The 25,339-nt window shown below is 37.5% G+C and overlaps 1 protein-coding gene across 6 annotated transcripts in view; it reads right to left on the reverse strand.

Annotated features, from left to right (window-relative positions):
- Nucleotides 1–5,548: 5,548 nt before the first annotated feature.
- FER (FER tyrosine kinase) overlaps nt 5,549–25,339 on the reverse strand; it is a 315,987-nt gene continuing 296,196 nt past the window's right edge. For 4 of the 6 annotated variants that reach the window (XM_081132190.1, XM_081132188.1, XM_081132191.1 and 1 more), the window contains 3 exons: nt 19,951–20,105; nt 7,500–7,622; nt 5,549–6,389 (listed from right to left, as the gene is read on the reverse strand). In XM_081132190.1, coding sequence (XP_080988316.1) covers nt 6,247–6,389; nt 7,500–7,622; nt 19,951–20,105 — 421 coding nt within the window. In that variant the 3' untranslated portion in view covers nt 5,549–6,246. The remainder of the gene's footprint in view (nt 6,390–7,499; nt 7,623–19,950; nt 20,106–25,339) is intronic. The other 2 variants (XR_013998437.1, XR_013998438.1) reach the window with 1 other exon arrangement.

The following is a 25,339-nucleotide window of genomic DNA, read 5'->3' on the forward strand; positions in this document are numbered from 1 at the left end:
GTTTGAACATTCTTTGGGGGTAGGTCACCCAATGAGCTTACTCAGCCAAGTCAATAGGCTGTTCCCCGGGGTGCCCCTGCTCACCGTGATCTTTCTGTCCTGGGAAAATCTCCCTCTTCTATGGATAGTGTCACTCAGCACACAAAACTGCCACCTAACCCTCCCGTCTCTGCCTCAAGGACCACAACTAGGCTTTCTTTGTATTCTAAGCTCGGCCTCTCACATAGTGTGTGTGCAGTTGGCCTGGTAATGGATGCCTGGGAGTGCCTACTAAGGCAGGGCCTCCTAAGCTCCTGAGGAGAAACTCTTTGGTTTAAGCCAATTATGACACCATCTGATAAAAGCTGACCATAAAAGGCTTTTCTGTTTTGGTACAGTAAGGATTAAGAAACTGAATATGAGAAAGGAAATACCAGAAGTAAAACAAAACAACCCCTCCCCCCAAAACGCCCCAGAAAAACTAGCAGGCAGCATGGCTCCTTGTACCCGACATGGCAGATGTTAACGAAAAGCTTGTGAATGGATGAAGCTGAGGGAAAACATATTGTAAAACTCTGCTCCAGGGCCTTTACTATCACTTAGGACATTTTATTACTTTGTAGAACACTCACATCTGCTGGCCTCAATGGCAATGTTTGGGAAGATAGTTTAGAAATTCAGGATTCCAATCTTTTTAGAGTGAGTCCTAAATATTCTTGTTTGGGGGCTCTTGCTAGTTTGCTGGCAAGGAGGGACACTAAATCTGTCTTCATGTCGCAAGCATAAACACCCACAAGACATTTTTTCTTTAATAAAATAAGAAGTAGGAGCTTTCACAGCAAATTTCCTCCAATGCTGGCTACCCTGGGCACATACGCCATTGCTCAGGGCGTGGGCAGTCAGTATACTACCATGACTGCAGCCTTACAGCAAAACCGAGCGAGGGCAATTCTCATTCAACAGTGGCCACCTCCTGAGATTATGGGGATCATAAAGAAAATCAAATCAATATCCAATTCAGTGCTCTTTAAGAAATGTTGTAGAGATTTGAGAGGCTTGTAATATTTAATAACATGCAGCAGGAAGCGCCTCAAAAACCCTCTCTGAGGATTAGCTTTCCCATACTGATGCTGCATTTACTCGGAGGCTGCTTTGGAGTCACTTGGGGCCAGTACTGTCACTGCCCTTCATGTCGGTCAGTCCTCCTGTCTAGATGTCTTGTTCTCTGTCTTTTGCATCTGTCCTCAGCGGTGCTGTACTATGACTGGCTGTGGGCTGTTTCTAAGGTTCCTTTCGCTCCAATGTTACTATATAAAGACACGGAGCATTGCTATGTAATTGGTATTTTCCTACGGCCCTGCTTAATTTCATGTTTTCCCAGAGTAGAGCTCATCACAGTGAGGTCCCTCTGGGGGTAACTCTCGGAGCCAATTAGTTAACATTAGTCACAGGGTGAACCAGGGCTAAATATGCTTTCCTCTAGGAGATTAGCCCAGGTGAAGCCCCACTGCAACCAAAGATTTCCAATAAGGTATGAATAATCAGTGATCTTAAAGAAGTAGTAAATATAACTACTGCAAATATAAAGAGACTTTGAGTAGTCTCTTTAAAAGTCCGAAGACAAACCACCCAGTCCTTCAGTGGGCAGGACAATGAGTATACATGTCACCCAGCACAGCAGCAGCTGCGAGCCCGGGATATAAACCTGCTCCAAATGCAAGGGAGAGAGGTGTGTGGTCGGCTCACTGAGGCCCACATGCTGGCAGGTGACCTCTTTTCCTCCTTTCGGCTCCGATGTCTTTTTAATTTTCTATGGGAAGGGATCTGGCTTGGTGGCGCTGTTTTCCTTAGGCTTTCTAGTGACACTGCTCAAGTCTTTGTTCCACTTTAATTAGTCTACACTCTCCGTAAGGGCGGCATCATCCTGTCTTGGAATAAGCGGTCCTTTCCTCTGTGCCTGTGGACAGATCCACTGAAGCCCATGCTCATTACTACGCCACAGTTTAGAGTGACTAGGAATTCAGATCAGATTTTTTTACTACCCGAGAATCTCAGTCCTCCTTAGAAAGCTAAGTGCATCTTAGTGTCTATACTTAACAGTTCAGAATTTAATCTCTGAATCAGCATGAGGCAGTAGGATGGTTTTCAAGGGGTAATAAATATTTCCTTAAATTGAATTATGACTAACACATATAGTTTATACATCTTTTATATTATAGCATTATTTTTTAAACGACAATTTTATGGGACTGTACCAATATCTCTTTCAAGTAGGTACATGAGTATTTTCCTCTGCAAAAATGACTATGCAGCTCTGGATTCTTCCAAATAGTAGAGTATTTAGACTTGATATGAAATTCATCAAAACAAAAATAAATAAAATTAAAATATTTAATTAAAAAATTCTGGTATGTATAAGCAAATCAAAGTTAGTAATAAAAGAGGTAACACTTTATTTTAATGGTAAACTTTCATGCTAACTTAATAGTATAATGGAAAAGTAATATAAACTCATTTTCATATAAAATCTATTTCCATTTAATTAACATATTAGTACATAAAGAAAAGTGTCTTTCAATTGTCTGTCCCTTTGTTGCCCTTTTTGTTTTGCATTATTGTGTTTTGTGTGAGAGCTCTGGCCTCCTAAATACAAAAGTCAGTCTCTACAGGACTCAGAATGGTGCGTATGGACAATCAATTTTGTTAATAAGAAATATTTTGTTAATAAGAAATACCAACCATGTGATCAAGGGGGTATGTGAAAAATAAAAAAAGAGGGCTGAGGCAAACATCTCTTTTCAGAAAATTTCAATCTCACTCCACAAGGACCCATGGCCACAAAGCAGTGTACTAAGAGTATATGCACACTAAGTAGGGTTTCCGGGGATGCACAGGAATGGACAGTGAAGTGCAAGGGCTGAGCAACTCTGAATGACAGTGACGTACAATTTATGTTTATCCCACTGCCAGGTCCTCAGTGTGCAATACTCACACCAGTATGGTGAAGCATAGTTATTTCAGTGGTGGTGGCCCAACTTTATATAAAACTATATGGCAACACTGAAACATGAGTATAACATAGACAAGAAAACCAGATTGTGGTTTAAAGAAAATTAAAATCATTTTGGTGACTAAACCTTTTTTCTTCTAAGATAAGGCTCAAATGAAAAAAAACAATTGTGAAATGTGCGCTGAACAGTAGCTAATACAATTTGGCTCATGGTCTGTGCTGATCTACTTATTTGTGATAAAGTGGTGAATTATGAATGAGGAACTTTATTGCTTATATTAAATTTGGGAGATAAAGGAGAAATAATCACATGAGGCCTTATACTGGGGAGCCGGTGGCAGGATGGGCTGAAACACAGCCTCTGGTTTTGAAAGTTTAAACAAAACCCGTCAATCCTTTATTATTGTTTTCCTGGAAGAGAAGGAACTCGCTGGCTTTGGGAAGTAATCTCAGATTATTCAAATACAAAATTAATTTTAGGTTCCACATGTTGGTAATAAATGTTAATTTGACATTAAAAGATTTCTTTCCTTGAAAATGATGAACTAGCTGAATATTTCTCATAAAGCCTCAAGATAGAAAAATGTAGGTGAGATTCAGACAGCCTGGGACCCCCCACCCCCTCCATACTCATAAATTTAAGGAGTTATGACAGGAACTGTATGGGAGTGATAAATGCACCTCTTGAAAAATCCATTAACACCACCAAGATTTGCAACCTGGCTTAATTACATTCAGACCAGTGGCAATTTTTGTTACAACTGTTTTCTACTATATAACTGATAGGATTTTGTACATTTCTGAAGCCGCCTTTTTCTACATCAACTTGCAAATTCAGAACAGTATTTATGTGTGTGTTTTTTGGGTATGGATTAACTCCCTAACGTACATAATTCCAATAATTATCAGTGACAGAAGGTATGAATAAATTATGCTTTAAGTGCAAGAGAATTAACAGTAAAAAAAATGGTTTGCGTAAGTTTTTCTCGATGCATGTGCCCATATTAAATTTAATATTCTTTACAACTGGTATGATCCTGAAAGACTCCCTGTGAGTTATTAATCCTGAACTATACCACCGCCTGCTCTGGGACACAGAATAAAGTGGAATTTAAATGCTGCAGATGTCACGGTATTTTGAAAAGCTGCTTTAATTTAAGCTCAGAGTTATGATGTGAATTGTAAATTCTAACAGCCAGGATGAGTGAAATGTCAATACCGTGTTCCTTCTTTAAACCAGAATGCAAAGATTAAGCTTCAGGTCTTGTTCACAAAATTACAGCCCAAACCATCCTCCTCTCTCCTTGCTGAGAGCTCAGCACTGAGGCTGGTAAGTGATGGAAGGCTGGTCTCTATAAACAAAAAATATTGTGGAAAGATTCGCTTAGAAACACTGGCATAGGGTGGAAATGTCCCAGCTCATTCTTATGTTTAAAGGCTGACAAGGGCCTGAAGACCACAGCACTTAATTTTAATTCATGAGTCGGTGCTCTCACCTACCACAGTATATGCCACCAACAGAAGGTTCCACTTATTTACATTATTTGACAGAAGGGAAAATGGTTCTGATTTTAAAAATTGCTTTGAATATCGCGATATATTTTTGAGGGTAAGTTTATCATGCTTTTGTTTTAGTCTGAATGTAGTAATCATTAGATGTGTACAGAACTTGCAAGAAGATTGAAATGATAGACAAGCCATTTGTCTCTTCAGTATTATCCTTTCTACTTTCTAGAGCACTGTGTGTGAGTTCTGTGCAATGATATTCATAGGCAGCAAATAGCTGGAGGGGACAAGAGGAATTTTCTTTCCCATAAGCTCTTCCAATAAACGAAGATGAAACAATCACTAAGGTGCTATTTATCTGCACACATGCCTGAGCACTTAAGGTTCCCAAGCCACATTCACCCCTGAGCCTGACCATCTCTTCCACACAATCCTGAGAGGCAACTATATACAGAGCATGGGATAAGTTCCCTGGACGCAGCTAAGGTTCAGCACAACAGAATCCTAGATCTAACTCTGTTACATTTTCACATGAAGCATCTCCAGCGAGCGCTGTGCTTGCACACTTCTGCTAAGCATAAGGGTTCCCAGGTAGTGGCATAAGGGTAACAAAGGGGGAAAATGGAGAGAGGAGGCTTTCCTGTATTTTTTCTCTCAATAGTGTCCACCTGTCTTCTTAACCATTTACTCCATTCACACCTGCCTTGCTTGGTGGTAGTGTGTGCACACGTGCACACAGGAGCGTGTTTCTGAACGAGGACCATGCAATTCTGACAGCTCAGGGAACTGGCGCCATGAAGGAAATTAAATTCTGGACACCTCCTAAGAGGTGCAGGTGCTTCACCAAAAGTATGCTGTTGATTCTGTGGGCTTGTGCTTTGTAGTTTCTCTAAAAATTTGTTGTTGTCATTAAGAAGCCTTTATAAGCTCCTGAAAAACATTTCTTAGAACTTGTTTCGTGAACGCAGAACATAAAATAAAGAGGGAATGGGTGCATGTTTCTAAGGGCATAACTCAGATAAGAAGACATTTTAAGTTTTCCTTTTCTTCTTTGATTCTACTCTAGCTGCTCTTTTTCTCTAGACCACCCTCCTGTCCTGACTTCCTGCTGTCGCAGCTTCTAAAAAACCCTTTAAAAGCTGCTGCCTCAATGCTAGGTGTGTGCTGTTTGAGGGCATCTGATGCATGGCTTTCTGATGCCCAAATAGAGGAGGGAAATGACAACACTAATACAGGAGTGTGAGGATTCTTACACTGCAGTTACTTCTGGCAATGAAGAAAATCCCTAGGAGGGCCCAATAATTCCCAATAGAAAATGATGTTACAAATATAACCATGCCTTGGCAGAGCAGAGCGCCAACTTTGGTTGGGAGGTGTCCTGCAAACATGGCGTTACCAAGGCGGCTCATAGCACCGAGTGAGTCAGGTCTGTGGCACAGGACGGCAGCCGTGACCTGGGCCTGGAGGAGAAAAGTCTGAGAAGCCTCTGTCCTCCCCCACGGGAGCCTGTGCTTGCCTATTACAGTGGCCGGAAGCAGCAAGAGTGCTGTCTGAGCTAGAAAAGCCCTCGGGAGGACTGTCTGTTTCTTGAATGCATTTTCCTTTTTTTTTTTAAGTGGCACATATTTAAAAACAACAACCAGTTAATAAAAAAATAACCTTAGCAGACTGTTGCAGGTAACGTGGTACGAACTCATGGCTAACGAGGAGAACGGTGTGTCCTGACGGCTGCATCGGGCACCGTCCCGTCACTATGTGAATTTCTTCTTGATGACACTGAGCTCTTTCTGAAGTTCACTGAACTTGGGGCGGTTCTCAGGTTTATAATCCCAACACTTCATCATAATTTTAAAGATGTCCTCTGGACAGTGCTGAGGGGCTGACATTCGGTATCCTGAAGACCCAAGAGGAGAACAGAATTTAGAACGGAGATAAACATAAATGTTCGTGCAGGACATTACGTAGTTTGTGAGTTTAGTACCTTATGTTGTAGACGCAGCAGAAACAAAACAGCCTTTATAAGGCAAACAGGTCTTGTTTCTACAAGTAATTCAGTATTACAGAGCCACAGAGTTACCTTCTCATTCAGAGAGCCTGCCTGCTCATGGCGAAGTCTGATGTGAGACACATCACGTACAGGCCTCGTCTTATCTGCTCTAAGGATTTGCTTTCAGATGCTGTGGGCAGAGTTTTTAAAATGCATCTCTACGACCCAGGTTTTTTAAGATGAGGAGAGGATAAGGGCTTAATAAACACTAATTCAAAAGTGAAATAAAAATGAACACCAGTTACAGTCCTTTACAGTCCGAGAAGAATCTTATCTTTCATTCCAAGCTGTGGGCGGCGCCCCCGCAGTGTGCTGGGCAGGGCCTGTGTGTGTTTGCCTCGCCTGGGGAAGTAAGGTGTCTGTGAGGGTAGGAGAAGGTGGGAAGGAAGCTCGAGTGTCATCCTCCCACAGTCATGCCCCTCCTGAGGGGCCAGAGGCTGGGGCATCGCCGTTTTGTCAGAAGTGTTCTTTCTGTTGAAAGCTATGGACTACAGGGCGTCACCGTCACCTGCTACCCGCCTCTGACCTGGGGACACCATAGGGTTTCTTCAGAAGGGTTACACAATTCCCAACAACCTCCTGAAGTCCAACTACATTTCAGTTTGCAGTAATATTAATGGTGTTTATGTGGCATAGAATAAAAAATGGGAGCTTGAGGAACTTTATTCTGTTTCCCTTGAAGAGACGGAATGGTGTCCCCTGCAGATGTCCTGCCAGGCAGGGGGAGCAGAAGAGAAGCCTAGAGCTCTCTCTTTTTAAAGCTAAAGAGTTTTTCGTTGCCTTTTGTTGTGTAAGAGGCACACGATCCATGGGGTTTAGAAACAGATTTGTAAACAACTCTGCTTCTCTACATAGCCGAGCAGGATGTACCCTAGCCCTGCCAGGAAGCCACAGACGCCCCACAGCACCGTCCCTGGGGGCTGGACGCAACCACCACCCCCCGTGTCTTTGGCTCACCTCTTTCCACTTGCTCGCGTGCTTGCTGGTTTGTCATTCCAGGGTAGGGACAGACGCCTAAGCTGAAGGTCTCCCAGAGGAGGATGCCGAAGCTCCACACGTCACTCTCAGAACTGTATCTCCCTAGAGGACACACAAGACCACAGCCAGATGAGTGGACAAGCAGGTGACCATTTCGGGGTGTGCATTTCTACGTCAGCCACATGTTAATATATTTAAACTTACCAAAGGAACTTTAAAACCAGTGACCCTATTCTCTTCACGAGTTTCACTCTCCAGGGAGCTAGTAATACCACCAAACCACAAACAGGCTGCTAGTTGAACCAAACCAGCTTCCAAGTCACTTCTTCCCCATTAAGAACAAATGTTCAGCCAGCGTGCAAGCTCACTTTCCCTGTGGTATCTAACTGAGACGGATGGTTTATATAAAAAAGATATAAATTTGTACATGTCAATGCCTAGGAGATTAAGTTGGATTTCTGCAATTTTGTCTTCTGCCTGCATCATTTTCATTCCACTAAAATTAGAAACGAACTTAAAGCAATAAGGAAAGTTTTTTAACTTAAATTGTTTACTCATCACTGTTTACAGATATTCTTACTTGCTTAAAGATCTCATTTTCTCCACTGATAGTTTCATTTACAGAAAATATATTTTTGTGTGTGTTTTGAATAGAGTAGAAATTAACAAAGCTGGCTGATAAAAACAAGTTCTTTAAATTACATGGTGCCTTGTTTTGTCGAAATCTTCGCACACCTGTTTTACTAGGCTGCTTAAGCTAAGCTCATAGGATTTTTTTTTTTTTTTATAGTCCTCCAGAGACGCAGAGATAAAAGCCAACACAAAATACTTTCTAGAGGTGGGTGTGAAATCAAGGAGGCAAAGCAGAAAAATTCTTTCCAATATCTAAGAGGTAAGAATTTCAAAGATTTTCCTAAATATCTGTATTTTTTTTACATATAGAACATAGACTATCCTAACTAAACCTCATTTGCAGTGGTGTTAAAAGATCTTGAAATGATTTCATTTCTACCCCCGTGTAGCCACCTGCCTTAACTCTTCCACTCCAGGATTTACAAATGACCCTCCTCTAAAATCATCTTGTTTCTCTAAAGTAGGTTGGCCTTTTCACTTTCTTGAAAAAAGTAAAATGAGCAGCAGAGTAAGCCTACGCTGCGATAACTGCTCCAGTGTCAGAGTTTGGAGTCTGCTTACCGATTATCATCTCCAGCTGTGTAAATTAGCTTCCTTCTGAGTAGACAGTATTATGGATGTTTATTATGATATTTAGCAGGAAGATTAGTTTTCTTGTCTGCATATCAACTCTTTTTCATGTTTGGCATCCAATAATTTAATACTTTTCATGAAAGTCATTCAATGGTTACAGTTAAGACTAATTAATTCTCTAAGAAAGTATAAGGAATACAGAGGTAAATACCTTCTTTTTGTAAGGTAACATCTGGGCAGATATCAAGAAAGGCATGTTTTATATAAATCAACACTCCAGAAGTTAATGCTTATAACATAACTCTATAACTTTCACCTTTGAACCTGGTTTTGATGGATAATTTAAAACATTTATTTAATTTACATATTTAAATGTTATTGAAGTATAGTTGATTTATAGCATTAGTTTCAGGACTAAGACATAATGATTCGATATTTGTATATATTGGAAAATGACCACCACAGTAAGTCTAGTAAATATCTGTCACTATACAGTTATATTTTTTCTTTTGATGAGAACTTTGAGATATGCAACCCAGTATTAACTAGAGTCACTGTGCTGTACATCATATCCTATGACTTTTTATTTTATAACTGGGCATATGTAACCTTGACCCACTTTATCCATTTTTGCCCACCCCAAAACCCTGCCTGCGGCCACTACCAATCTCCTCTGTATCTGAAATTGTGTTTTTTTTTTGTTGATCCCCACCCGAGGACATTTCTCCCATTGATTTTTTAGAGAGAGTGGAAGGGAGAGGACATTTCTCCCATTGATTTTTTAGAGAGAGTGGAAGGGAGGGGAATAGACAGAGAAACATCGATGTGAGAGAGACACATTGATTGGTTGCCTCCCCAACGAGAGCCTGCAACCGAGGTCCATGCCCTGGACCGGAAATTGAACCCGTGACCCTTCAGTCCGAGGGCCGATGCTCTAACCACTGAACAAAACTGGCCAGGGCAGGCGCGTGCGTGCGTGAGTGCGTGTGTGTGTGCTTTTAAGACCACACATGTAAGTGCGATCATATAGTATTTGTTGTTTTCCTTCTGATTTAGGCTCTCAAAGTCTGACCATGTTGTCACAAATGGCAACATTTCATTCTAATGGCTGAATGGTATCCCATGGTATATTTTTACCACATGTTCTTTATCCATTCATGTACTGGATATGGAACACTAAGGTTGTTTCCATATCTTGGCTATTGTAAATAATGCTACAGTGAACATGGGGATTATATCTCTTCCAAAGAGTGATTTTATTTCCTTTAGATATATACCCAGAAATGGAATTGCTGGATTATATGGTACTTCGATTTTAAATTTTTTACAAACCTCCATACTGGTTTTACATAGTGGCTGCACCAATTTACACAGGATACACAAGGGTTCCTTCCCTTTTCCCCACATCCTCACCAACATTTGTTATGTTTTGTCTTTTTGATAACAGCCATTCTAACAGATATGAAGTAATATTTAATTGTGGTTTTAATTTTCTTTCCCTAATGATTAGCAACATTGAGAATCTTTTCATGTACTTGTTGGTCGCTTCTATGTTTTCTTTAGGAAAATATTAATTCAGATCTTCTGCCCATTTTCTGATCAAATTTTTTGTTGTTGTTGTTGCTATTGGGTTGTATGAGTTCTTTATATATTTTCAATAATAACCCATTATCAGATATTTAATTTTGTAAATAGGTTACCATATCGCTTTGTTGATGGCTTCTTTTGCTGTGCAAAAGCTTTTTAACTTGAGGTACTTCTACTTATTTATATCTGCTTTTGGTGACAGGTCCAAAAAAATCATTGTCATGACTGATGTAAAGATTACTGCCTATATTTTCTGCTAGGAGTTTTATGGTTTTCTTACATTAAGTCTTTAATCCATTTTGGGTTAAATTTTGTGTATGGTGTAAGATAGTGGTCCAGTTTCTTTCTTTTTTTGCATCTGGCTGTCCAGTTTTCCCACTATTTGTTGAAGAGACTGGTATTTCCTTATTGTATATTCTTGGCCCCTTTGTCATAAATTGACTATGTTGGCATGGGTTTATTTCTGGGCTCTCTATTCTGTTCTGTTAATCCATGTGTCTGTTTCTATGCAACACCATACTTTTTGTTGTTTCCTTTGCTGTGCAGAAGCTTTTTAATTTAATGTAGTTCCATTTGTTTACTTTTTCCTTTTATCCCTTGCTCTAGGAAATATACTGGCAAAACTGCTATGAGAGATGTGTAAGATTTTACTGCCTATGTTTTCTTCTAGGATTTTTATGGTTTTGTGACTTACATTTAAGTCTTTGATCCATTTCGAGTTTATTCTTGGGTATGGTGTAAGTTGGTGGTCTAGTTTCGTTTTTTTGCATGTACTTGTACAATTTTCCCAGCACCAATTATTGAAGAGACTGTCTTTACTCCATTGTATGCTCTTTTCTCCTTTGTCAAACATTAATTGAGTGTAAAGGCTTGGTTCAATTTCTGGGTCCCCTGTCTTGTTCCATAAATCTGTATGTCAGTTCTTGTGCCAGTAACAGGCTGTTTTGATTACAGTGGGTTTGTAGTAAAATTTGATTTCTGGTATTGTGATCCCTCCAACTTTGTTCTTCTTTCTCAAGACTGCCGTGGCTATTCGGCGTCTTTTTATTGTTCCATATAAATTTTTGGAATATTTGTTCTAGATCTGTGAAATATGCCATTGGTATTTTAATAGGGATTGCATTGAATTTATAGATTGCTTTGGGTAATACTGTTTTGATTGCTATAGTTTTGTTGTATAGTTTGAAATCAGGGAATGTGATGCCTCCTGCTTTTTTCTTCTTTCTTAGGATTGTTTTGGCTATTTGGGTCTTTTGGGGTGCCATACAAATTTTAGAATTGTTTTCTCTACTTCTATGAGAAATGCAATTGGAATTTTGATATGGATTGCACTGAATCTGTACATTGCTAGGAGCAGTATGGTCATTTTAACAGCATTAATTCCTCCAGTCCATGATCTTTCCATTTATTTGCATCTTCAATTTCTTCATCAATGCTGTATAGTTTTCAGTGTACAGGTCTTTCTACTTTTTAGTTAAATTTATTCCTAGGTATTTTATTGTTTTTGATGCAGTTGTAAATGAGATTTTCTTTATTTTTCTTTCTGACAGTTCATTACTAGTGTATAGAAATGCAGCATATTTTTCTATACTGATTTTGTATCCTGCAACTTTATTGAATTCACTGATTAGTTCTAACAGTTTCCTGGTGAGGTCTTTAGGGATATAAAGATGATAAATGTAACTGTCATATGCAAATAGTGACAAGTTTACCTCTTTCTGATTTGGTTGTCTTTTTTCCTTTTTCTTGCCTAACCGCCATGTTAAATAAAAGTAGCGAAATTGGGCATCTGTTTTGCATTCCTGACTTTAGAGAAAAACCTTTCAGCTTTTCATCATTGAATATGATACTAGCAATAGGTTTGTAATATCTGATCTTTAAGTTAAGTTCCCTCTCTGCCATCTTGTTGAAAATTTTTATTGTTAATAGGCATTGAATTTTGTTAAAAGCTCTTTCTGCATCTATTGAGGTATCATATGAATTTTGCCCTTCACTTTGGTAATGTGGTGGCCCACAGTGACTGACTTGTGGATACTGAACCATTGCTGCATCCCTGTATTACTGAGTTTAGTTTGCTAATATTTTGTTGAGGATTTTGGCATCTATGTTTATCAGAGATATTGGCTTGTAATTTTCTTTTCTTGTGTCATCCTGTCTACATTTGATATCAAAATAATGCTGGCCTAGAAAAATAAATTTGCAAGTGTCCCTTCCTCTTCTATTTTTTGAAAGAGTTTGAGAAAGCTGCTATTAATTCTTCTTTGAATTCACTAGTGAAGCTGTCTGGTACTGGAATTTTGTTTGTTGGGACATTTTTGATTACTTGTAAAATTGAATCAGTAATAGTATGTTCAAATTTTCTAATTCTTCATGATTCGGTCTTGGTAAGTTCTATGTTTCTAGGAATTACTAAGACCAAACCAGGAAGAAACAGAATCTGAACAGACCAATTACTAGCAATGAAACTAAAACAGTAATAACAAAACTCCCAACAAACAAAAGCCCACCACCATTTGGCTTCAAGGTGACTTCTACCAGCAATTTAAAGAAGAATCAGTACCTATCCTTCTCTAACTAGTCCAAAAAAATGAAAAGGAAGAAACAGTTCCAAACTCATTCTACGAGGCCAGCCTAACCTTGATACCCAAAAAAGACACTGCAAAGAAAAAGAATTGAACACAGATGCCAAAATTCTCAACAAAATACTAGCAAATTGAGTTCAACAGTACATTTAAAGGTTTCATCCTGGCCGGTGTGGCTTGGTTGGGGCATTATTCAGTACACCCAGAGGTGGCAGGTTTGGTCCCTGGTGGGGACACATGTGGGAGACAACCCAATTGATGTTTCTCTCCCTTCCTCTCTCTAAAATAAATATGTATATATAAATTTTAGAGAAAAAAAAATATATAAATGTGTGTGTGTGCATATATATATATATATATTTTATTTTATTTTAAAGATTATACACCATGATCAAGTGTGATTTATATCAAGGACACAAGGGTGGTTCAACATCCACAGAATAATTAATGTGACTCATCGCATCAACAAAACCAAGGATAAAAATCATGTGATTATCTCAGTAGATGCAGAAAAATAATTTGACAAAATTCAACATTCGTTTATGATAAAAACTTTCAACAAAGTGGGTATAGAGGGAACTTACCTCAACTTGATAAAGACTACATATGACAAGCCCACAGCTAACAACATACTCAATGATGAAAAGCCGAAAGCTTTTCTTCAAAGATCAGGAACAAGACAAGACTGCCCACTCTCATCACTGTTATTCAATATAGTACTGGAAGTCCTAGCCACAGCAACAGACAAGAAAAAAAGAAGTAAAACTGTCACTATTTGCAGATGACACAGTACCATATAGAGAAAACCCTCAAGAATCCACCCCAAATTAATAGAATTATAAAAGAATTCAGTAAAAAACAGAATACAAAATTAATATACAAAAGTCTGTCATGTTCCTATAATAAAGAACAATCAGAAGGAGAGATTAAGAAAACAATCCCATTTACAACTGCATCAAAAAAGATAGAAAATACCTAAGAATAAAGGTAACCAGGAGGTGAAAGATCTGTACTCTGAAAACTGTAAGACACTGAAGAGGACACAAATAAATGGAAGATTATATACCATGCTCATGGAATGGAATAATTGATTGATATCAAGTATAAAATGATCATACTACCCAAAGCAATCTTCAGATTCAATACAATCCTTATAAAAATACCAATGGCATTCTTCTCAGAACTAAAGCAAATAATCCTAAAATTATATGGAACCACAAAAGACCCCACATAGCCAAAGCAATCTTGAGAAAGAAGAATAAAGTTGGAAGTATCATGCTCTCTAATTTCAAACTATCCTACAAGGCTACAGTAATCAAAATAGTATGGTACTGGCACAAAAACAGAAACAGAGATTAATGGAACAGAATAGAGAGCACAGAAATAAACTCTCACTTATACGATCAACTAATCTATGACAAAGGAGGTAAGAACATACAATGGAGTAATGAAAGTCTCTTCAACAAGTGGTATTACAAAAACTGGACAGATGCATGCGAGAAAAATGAAACCGGACCACTCTCTTACACCATCTACATAAACAAGCTCAAAGTGGATTAAAGGCTTAAATGTAAGACCTGAAACCATAAATAAATCATAGAAAACACAGTAAATTATTCAAATTATATAAGAAACCTCGTACAACTCAATAACAAAAGGATAAACAACCCAATCAAAACATGAGCAGAGGAGATGAAAAGACATTTTTCTAAAGACATGATGGAAACACTAATTCAAAAAGATATTTGCACCCCTATCTATGTTCACTATAACATTATTTACAATAGCGAAGATATGGAAGCAACCTAGATATCCATCAACAGATGAATGGATAAAAAAGAGGTGCTCTAAATACATGCAATGTAATGTTACGCTGCAATGAAAAAGAATGAAATCTTGCCATTTTCAACAACATGGATGGACCTAGAGGGTATTATGATAAGTGAAATAAGTCAGAGAAAGACAAATACTGTATGGTTTCACTTAAATGTGGAATCTAAAAAAATAAACCAAACAAAACCAGACACATAGAAACAGAGATCAAACTGATGGTTATCAAAAGGGAGGGGGGTCGGTGGATGGTAATATAATCAATAATATTGTGATAAGTTGCATGGTGACAGATGCTTACTAGAATTTAGTGGGGTGATCACACTAAGGTATAAAAGTGTGAAATCACTATTTCACACCTGAAACTAATAATATTGCATAAAAGCTATATTTTTTAAAAGATATAATGCTTTAGGCCTGGCTGTTAGAGATATCTGGAATTAGAATTCTGATTTGTAAATACTCTTGTCAGCTTGAAATTCAACTAAAATACACTTTTATTGAAAGAGAATTTTACTTGGCGTAATTGCTTAAAAGTAAGAGGAGTTTTAAAAGTAAGAGGAGTTGTAAAGGCAATATAATGTAGAAAATCTAGGAAACAGGTGTAAGAACCAATTCTAGAGATCTGAATTTTCCCGGTAAGCCTTTAGGGTCTCCCCAGTCTAGTTCCAGCTCCCTCACAAGAATGCTGTAAGAATGAACAAGAAGGTTCTTAATGATGTTTTGTTATCTAAAGAAAACCTCTGTGTAAATGCAAGGGTTACAGTCCTACCATTTATCCTGGGATTGATCTTCTTAGGAATATAGCCTTAGAGTAATAACACTACCACCCTAGAGAAGAATTATTATGGAAAATAGCAGAGCTGCTGTTTTCTCTAGATGTGAGGAATACTGGAATAGTAGAATTAGTCTGTGATCACTAGGAAGCACACAGAAGCTTCTCTTGGCAGCACATGGGAAGACAAATGAAGGGAGAGGCTTACTACCTGTAGAAGGTTAAATTCGAAAACATTGTTGGCAGCTAGAGCAGCTTCATCAATTTCTCATAATGACAACTACCTACACTTGTTTATTCCATAGTATCCTTGGTATACAAAATACAAAACAGATCGGGTTTCTGAATCTGCCCCAACTAAGTTCCAAACCAATTACATTCCGCAGCTTTATCTGGAAAACATCTGTTGGTTCCTCAAAAAGTTAAACATAGAATTACCATATGCTTCCTAGTGTTTACTTAGAATAATTGAAAGCAGGTACTCAAATCAATCCATGTACACAGATGTTCATAGCAGTGCTATTCACAACAGCCAACAGGTAAAACTGCTGAAATATACATCAGTGGATGAATAGATAACCAAACTGTGGTAAACTCATACAATGGAATACTAATCAGCCATGAAAAGGAATGAAGTAATGATGCAACATGGATGAACCCTGAAAACATTATGCTAAGTGAAAAAAGCCACACACAAAGGTCACATATTGTATGATTCCGTTTCTATGAAATATGCAGAATAGGTAAATCCACAGCATGAAAAAGTAGGTATGTGGCTGCCAGTGGCTGGGAGAGGGAGGAATGGGGAGTAACTTCTTAATGGTTTTATTTTGGAGTGATGACAATGTTTTGGAACTAGATGAAGGTAGGGGTTGTACAACATTGTGTATAAATTGTACTAAGTGCCACTGAATTATTCACTTTCAAATGGTTAATTTTGTTAGATGAATTTACTTCAATTTAAAAAAAAGGTTTTATTTGTCTTTAGGCATTAGATTCAGACATTTATAAATGTCTTATTTTTCATGAAGTAATTTTTTGTTTTAATTCAAAACATACTATAGCCATTCACCAACTCATGGCTCATATACTGCTTCCCTTAATGAAAATGCAATTTATAATTTCACTCAAAGCACAATCTTTTTCTTTCAAAATTCTTGAGCTGCTACCCATCTTGTTATGGCCCATTTATTTCATTCCAACCACAGATAATGCAAGCTATATTTATTTCCAATTACAATGACACACAAAAATTCAAGTTAAAAAATCCCTGCTGTTTTAAAATGTAACTCCCATCTCTCTCTTTCCACAAGATTTATATAAGTTCCAGAGACTGAGATGCTAAGAAACCATGTCAGTTTTCAGAGTGAGAAACTACAGAATTGATTGCTTTAATATTTTAGGAACCTAACTTTAGATGAGGTTATTGGACCACTTATAAGAAATTCAAATGAAATGGTCCAAAGCCACAGCAACACTTTTACTCTGGGTATAATGTGACTCATAAAAATCAGATAGTGACATCAGCATCATGGCAGAGTGAGATAACCTCTTGGTCTCTCCCCTTAAAGTTACAATTTGGACAACTATAATTCAACCAAGGACTCCCCGCTCAACACACAAACACATCTGAGAGATCTGCATATTGACACATCTAAAGGTGAGTATATTCAAGTAAGGACGGGAGTCAGGAAGGGGGAAGGACAAAAAGGAGAGCTGTAGTTGCACTCTGAAGCCCCAGGAAATTCTGTAGCAGTGGAGGATAGGGTTGCCATCCCCAGCCAGCAGACTGGAGGGGCAGAGGCAGCATTCTGACCTGAGTGGCCAGTGCACATTGAGGCTGAGCCCAGGGACAGGAGTGGAGAAGCAGAGTAAAGAGTAAAGGGTGGTGGCTGCAGTCAAGCAGCTACAATCACCAGGGGGGAAAATACAAAGCCACATGTGTGCAAATCCACCCAATCTCATCTATCATATCAACAGATGCCAAAAAAGCATTTGACAAGATGCAATATCCATTTACGATTAAAACACATAATAAAATGGGTATAGAAGGAAAGTACTTCAACATACTAAAGGCCACATATGATAAATCCTCAGCTAATATTATACTCAATGCTGAAAAATTAAAAGCTCTTAAGCTAGGATCAGGAACAAGACAATGCTGCCCACTCTCACCACTGTTATTCAACATAGCACTGGAGGCCCGCCAGAGCAATAAAGCAAGAGAAAGAAATAATCCACATTGGAAAGGAAGAAGTAAAAGTGTCACATTTTACAGATGACATGATCCTGTATAAGAAAAAACCCTAAAGACTCCACCAGAAGACTATTAGAAACAATAAACAAATACAGAAAGTTAAGGATACAAAAATCAATGTACAAAAATTCATTGTCTATATATAATAACAATGAAATATCAGAAAATGAAGAAAACAGTCCCAATTGCAACAAAAAGGATAAAATACCAAGAAATAAACTTAGCAAAAAGCCCCATAAGACATTGTTGACAGAGATTGAAGAAAACACAAAGAAGTGGAAAGATATTTTGTGGTCATGGATTGGAAGAATCAACATAGTTAAAATGGCCATATTACCTAAAGCAATATACAGATTCAATGTGATCCCCATCAAAATCTCAATGGCATTTAAAAAAGATATAGAACAAAAAAATCATCAAGTTGTATGGAACCACAAAATACCCAGAATAGCCAAAGTATTACTGAGAAAAATAGATCAAAACCAAATGTATCAACACTCCCTGACTTCAAGTTATACTACAAAGCTACAATAATCAAAATAGTATGGTATTGGCAGAAAAAGAGACACATAGACCAATGGAACAGAATTGAGAGTCCAGAAAAAAAAAACCACACAAAAACAGACAACTAATTTTCAACAAAGGAGCCAAAAACATACAATGGAGAAAGGAAAGCTTCTTCAATAAATGATTTTGGGAAAACTGGAAAGCCACATGCAAAAAAATGAAACTAGACTGTTATCTGATGCCATACACAAAAATTAACTCAAAATGGATTAAAAACTTATATGTAAGACCTAAAACAATAAAATACACAGAAGAAAACATATATACTAACCTTAGTCTCAGAGAGGTTTTTGTGAATTTGACCCCAAAGGTAAGGGAGGTAAAAGCAAAAATAAATGAATGGGACTATATCTAACCAACAATCTTCTGCACAACTGAAGAAACCATCAACAAAAAGGCAACCAACTAAATAGGAGTAGATATTGGGAAATGATACCTCTGATAAGGAGCTAATATCCAAAATATATAAAGAACTCAAGAACAACAAAAAACCCAAAAAATCCAATTAATAAATGGGCAGAGGACCTGAACAGATACTTTTCCTAAGAAGACATACACATGGCCAACAGATATATAAAAAGATGCTTGAATTCACTAGCTATAGGGAAATGCAAATAAAAACCACCATGAGATACCACCTCACACCTGTTAGAATGGCTATTATCAACAAGACAAGTAATAACAGTTTTGGAGAGGTTGTGGAGAAAAAGGAACCCTCATTCATTGCTGCTGGGAAAGCAAACTGGTACAACCTCTATGGAAAACAGCATAAAGGTTCCTCAAAAAATTAACAGAGCTAGCATATGACCCAGCAATCCCTCTTATGGGTATCTACCCCCAAATTTAAAAACATTTATTTGTAAAGACATATGTACCCCTATGTTCACTGCAGCATTATTCACAGTAGCCAAGACATGGAAACAACCTAAGTGTCCTTTGATGGATGATTAAAGAAGATGTAGTCCACATATACAATGGAATACTACTCAACCATAAAAAGCCTTTTTGACAATATAAATGGATCTTGAGAGTATCATGCTAAGTGAAAAAAGTCGGAGGTAAAAAGAGCAAGAACTATATGACTTTGCTCATATGTGGGATATAATACAGAAAGTAACAAATGAACAAGTGAAACAAACAAACTCATAGACCCAGACAACACCCAACAGTATGGTGGTTACCAGAAGGGGAAGTGGTGAAAGGGTAAAAGGGGTCAAATATATGGTGTTGGAAGGAGACTTGATTTTGGGTGGTGAACACACAATGCATTACACAGATGATGTACTATAAAACTGTATGCTTGAAACATATAATCTTGTTAAACAACTTCACCACAATAAATTTAATTATTAAAATTTTTTAAAAACAATTTTTCAGATAAAAAGGAATTCTCAGATTTAAAAATGCTTGTAAGTATATCCATCTTTCAAATCTAGCAGTCTTACATACAGTAATCTGATCAATAAGGTCAATGAATTAAGGTTGGTACTCATGTTTAAGTGCAAAGTATGAACATTTTATACCTCATTCGAAGTTGGGCTCTGCTGTACCTTCTAACTTTGCTTTGAGTGTTTTGTTCTGATAGAGTCCATTTTTTAACACCAAAAAGAAAGAGTCCAGTCTTACCATAATTAAGAGCTTCTGGTGCTGTCCATTTAATGGGAATCTGCTTTAAGCCAGAAGATGAATACACTCCACCATCCTCTTGACGAGACATTCCAAAGTCACTGATTTTCAGAACATTATTTTCACCTACCAGGCAGTTTCTTGCAGCAAGATCCCTAGGTTACAAACACAGAAAACACCTATTAAAACAAATTGAAAGCCACTTTCACATTTACGACTTCTGCACTTTGCATTTTTACATTTGCAATGTATTTATAATGAGGTTAAGAATGCTGTGATTTACCAGTCTCTCCCATCTTTTCTGTCACAGGTAAAAATCATCCATGCGAGCATTTGCATATGGAACAGTCCACATGCTAATTTTCTAGGTGCCACATATATTTCCATTTAAATAGAAAAATAGTGATTCTAGGGTTAAGAGAAAATCACAGAGAAGCTAAGCAAACTAAGAATTATTTCTCCTTTGATTGGCTTTCCTTTGGCAGCAGTGTCCAACAGAATTTTCTGTGATGGAAAGTTCTCTAGCTGTGCTGTGCTGTGCTATTCAGTAGGCAGCCATTATCCACATGTGGCTACTAAACACTTGCAATGTGGCTAGTATGATTGAGAAACTGAATGTTTTATTTTATTTACTTTTAGTTAATTAAATTTTAAATAGCTGAGTGCCACTAGTAGTTACTGAGTAGTTGCCTGTGGTGTCATCTAGAGCTTCCCAACACTTTTTCTATTGCATCTGGGTCAGGCAAAACTCTACATAATAATCTGGCCCTATCTCTCTCGCCCACTCTATCTTGTACCACTCTTTTTATAATTTGCTGTATTCCAGACATACGGAGCTTCTTATTGTCCCCCAGTGCAGGAAAAGTTCCCTAAACATGACAAGCTCTTTTCCACTGTAGGGTCCCCTTCCACTTAGCTGTTCCCTTTGCCTGGAGTGCACTCCTAGACTTTTGCATTGCTGGCTCCTCTTCATTATTAGCTCAAATTCCCTCTCCTCAAAGACGTCTGCCCTGGCCACCCTTATCTGATAGGGAAGACAGCAGTGAACAAAACAGACCAAGTTCCTACTCTAATTATAGTGGGGAAAACATTCAATAATCAAATTGAAATATACACACTCTCACACACTATATGTTACTATGTGGAGAATGGACTGGTGGAACCAGAGAGCCCAGTCAGGAGACAATTTCAGGAGTTGAGGAGAGGTGTACATAGCCTATACGAAGATGAAAGTGGTGGAGTTGGTCAGAAGCTGTCAGATTCAGGATATATTTTGCAAGTACAACCAAAAGGATTTGCTGGTAGATTAGATGTACAGTAGGAGAGAAAGAGTCATGATGACCCTAAGATATTTTGGCCTAAGCAACTGTAAGAATGGAGGTGACATTTATTCAAACCAGGAAGACTAAGGGGAGGACCAGATTCATGGAGTGTAGCAGACACAGCCAATCGCCTCCTAATGTCCAGTTCCTACTCTTTTTTAGTAAAATAATCCTGATTTTAGCTGAGTATATTGGCCATCCATCTAAAAACTGCTGTATTTCCCAACCTTCCTGCAGCTAGATGTGGCCATAATCTAAGTTCTGGCCAATGAGATGTAAGCAGAAGAGTTGTCTAGAATTTCTATGAAATTTCTTTAAAAGAACGGGGAAATACCATTATATTCCTCCCTCCTACCAACACAAAGAGGAGGCACACCAAAGTTGGAAAACCATCAAGAGGCGAGGAGCCTGGGCCCCTGCTGAGTATGACTGCCATGTGTATTCTAGATTGTCTACCTCTATTTCTCTGGAGTTTTTTTGTTTGTTTTTAATGCATGAGAGAAATTTCTGTCATTCAAGTGATTTTTGTTTCTTTGTGTGTGTGTTACCATACACAGTAAAAACTAATCCAATATTGGGGATGGGTGGTTTTGGACATGTTGAGTTTGCGATGTCTATTAGATATCCAAGTGGAGATGCTGAGTAAGCAGTTGGGTAGAGTAGTCTGAGGTAAGAGGAGAGGTCTAAGAGTTGTTAGATTTTAGATGGTATTTGAAGCTATGGGATTGGAGAATGCTTTTACCTAGAGAGTGAGCATAGAGAAGAAAAAGAAGGTGTTCAAGGACTAAGCCCTAGAGTACTCCATCATTTAGAGGATTGAAAAAAACAGACCAAGGAGCAGCAGCAAGTGAGGCAGGAGGGAAACTAAGAGGGAGATAGGTGTCCTAGAAGCCAAGTGAGGAAAGCTTTTCAAGAAGGAATAGCAATCACTCTGTCAATTACTACTGAGAAGACAAGAAAGATGAGGTCTATGGATTGGTCGCTGGATTTGGCAACATGGAATTCAATGAGAACCTGAAAAGGGCAATTTTAGTGGACTGGTAAGCACAAAAGTATGATTGGAGTGTGTTCAGAGAAAATGAGAAAAAGAAGTAGAAATGCTGAGTTTAGATATTTTTTGAATCAATTTGCTATAAAGGGGTCCAGAGAAATGGAAAGGTAACTAAAAGGGGGTTTCAGGTCAAAGGAGTTTCCTCCCTAATATGGAGGCTATTACAGGCATATATGCAGATGGTAGTAATATTATGTAGCAGGTAAAACTAATTCAGGAGAGAAAGGTGACAATTGCAGGTGTAAAGCCCTTGAGAATGTAAAAGGTGATGGGGATGGCATCTATCGATGCTCTTCAGAGCTGTATTCCCAATGCTCAGAATAGTACTTGACACATAGGAGGTGTTCAGTAACTATTTTTTGAATGTACACATACCATCTTATCCTAGGAGTGATCCCTGCTGAAGGCAGATTGTCTATTCTATGCTTTTTCCCTTTTAATGCTTTTTTCTTAACTGAGGAACAATCAACAAGTAGTTTCTCTTTCAACTGAGATGATTTTACTATTTATCTTTAGAATGCATCTCTAAATATCAAACATGACTCAAGACATCCAAAAAATTAAAACTAATTTATATGACTGGTCTTGTAACATTTGGCAGTACCCTGAGCAATTAACTGGCTCTAATTGTGTTGATTGTCTACTAGAACAAAAATATCAACAATATCCAGAGGAATATAACAGAGACTTAGAGCCTAAATAACATAATATTCATAATATCAAGGGCACAATTCAAAATTGCTAAACACACAAAGAACAAGAAAAATGTGATCAACTATAAAGAGAAAAGCAATCAACAAATGCCAACATCATGATAACCAGATATAAAGCAGCTATTACTAATCCATGAAATAAAGGAAAACACATTTAAAATAAATGGAGAAGCAGAATCCTAAGTAGAGAAATAGAAACTATAAAAAAAGAACCTTATAGAAATGTTAAACCTTCAAAATAAAATATCTGAAAATTTTAAAAAATCACTGCATAGGCTCAACAGTATAATGGTGATGAAAGAGGAAAGACTCAGTAAACTTGAAGATATGGCCTATAAAGTTTCAAGGTGCAAATCACAAAGAAAGAAAAATTTAAAAACATGAACAGAACCCATAGAACATCAGAAGATAATTGTTACTTGTTATTGGAGTCCCAGAATTAGAGGAAAAAGAGACTAGGGCATAAAATCTATTTGAAGAAATAATGACTGAAAAATTCTCAGATTTAGTTGAGAGAAACAAATCTACACATTCAAAAATCTGTGAACTCCAGAGTATAAAACTCAAAACAACAACACACCTACAAATCATAATCAAGCTGCTGATATACGAGGAAGAGAAACAACTTTAAAAGGAGATAGAGGAAAGGACACATTATATACAGAGAATGATTCCAGTAATTACAGATTATGTAAAAGAAATGATGGGGGCAGAATACAGTGAAATAACATCATTTCATTAAGAGGGCAATTCTTCCCAAATTGATTGGTAAATTTAATGTACTCCCAATCAAAATTCTAGAAAATGTGTCTGTCAACCCACAATTCTATAGCCAACAAAAATATCCTGCAGGAATAAAGGCAGAATAAAGACACTGTCAGATGAAAGAAAACTAAGAGAATTCATTGACAACAGATCTACTGTACCAGAAATGCTAGAAGCATTTCAGGCTTGAGGGAAACGATACCAGAAAGAAATCTGAAACATCAAGATAGAAGGAAGCATAACAGGAATGATAAATACTAGGGGTAAATATAAAATGTTATTTTTTCCTCTTAAGTTCTTCAAAATATGACTAAATATGGAAAACAAATATATAACATTATCTGGTCAGGTTTTCAATGTATGTATATGTTATATATATCACAACTACCATATAAAGGTGTTGTATCTGGACAAAGGGACCTATATAGTTGCAAGTTTTCTACATTTTTATATAAAGCAGTACAATATTTAAATAGTCTTTGGAAGCGTAGGTATATGTATTGCAATCTATATACCAACTACTAAAAAATGATGTAAAGAGATAGCCAAAAAAGAAATAAAATGAAATGCTAAAAAAATTCAAACATTAGCTATGAAAAAGGGTCATTCCTGCTCATTCTACGAACACTGAAAGGATAATAATAAGATACTATGAAACACTTTATACCAACAAATTTCACGGCTTAGGTGGAAGGCATATGTATCTTGAAAAGATAAGTAGTAAAACTGACACAAGAAAAGGAAAATCTGAATAGTTCTCTATTTCCTAATAAAAATAAATGTGGCAGCAAAAAAATTTTCCCAAAAAGCAAACTTCATTGGTTTCATTACTAAGTTCTATCAAACATTCAGGGAAGAAAAAACAATAGTATTCAAAAGTTTTCAAAAAAGAGAGAACAGTAACCACCTAACTCAATTTATGAGGCCAGTAGAAATCTAACACAAAACCTGACAAGGAATTATCACAGAAATCACAGAAAAATACCCTCATGAAGACAGAGTCCAATATTTTAAACAAAATATTAACAAATCAAATCCAATGATATAAAAAAGATAACACATCATGACCTAGTATGGTTAAAAGTAATCAATGTTATTCACAAGATTAACAGAATATAGGGAGAAAAACCATATGATTATTCCAACTAATAGAGAAAAAGCATTTGACAACATTCAATATCTATTAATGAAAAATGCTAAGCAAACCAGCTTCATCAACCTTGCAAAGTGCATCGATAAAAAATTCAACCACTGCCCTGCCTGGGTGGCTCAGCTGGTTAGAGCATCGCCAAGTACACCAATAGGTTGTGGGTTCGATCGCTGGTCAGGGTGGGTACAGGAGGCAACCGATATTTCCCTCTCTCTCCTCGCTCCTTCCTCTCTCTCAAATCAATAAACATATCCCTGGGTAAGGATAAAAAAAATTCAGCCACTAACATCATAGTTAATGGTGAAAGACAAAATTGTTTTCCCCTGAGATCAAAGCAAGGGTGCCTGCTTTCAGCATTTCTATTCAAAAGGACCTCTGTTCTGGAGGT

This window comes from Miniopterus schreibersii (genome assembly GCF_964146895.1).
Source record: "Miniopterus schreibersii genome assembly, chromosome: 3".
Taxonomy (NCBI): Eukaryota; Metazoa; Chordata; class Mammalia; order Chiroptera; family Miniopteridae; genus Miniopterus; species Miniopterus schreibersii.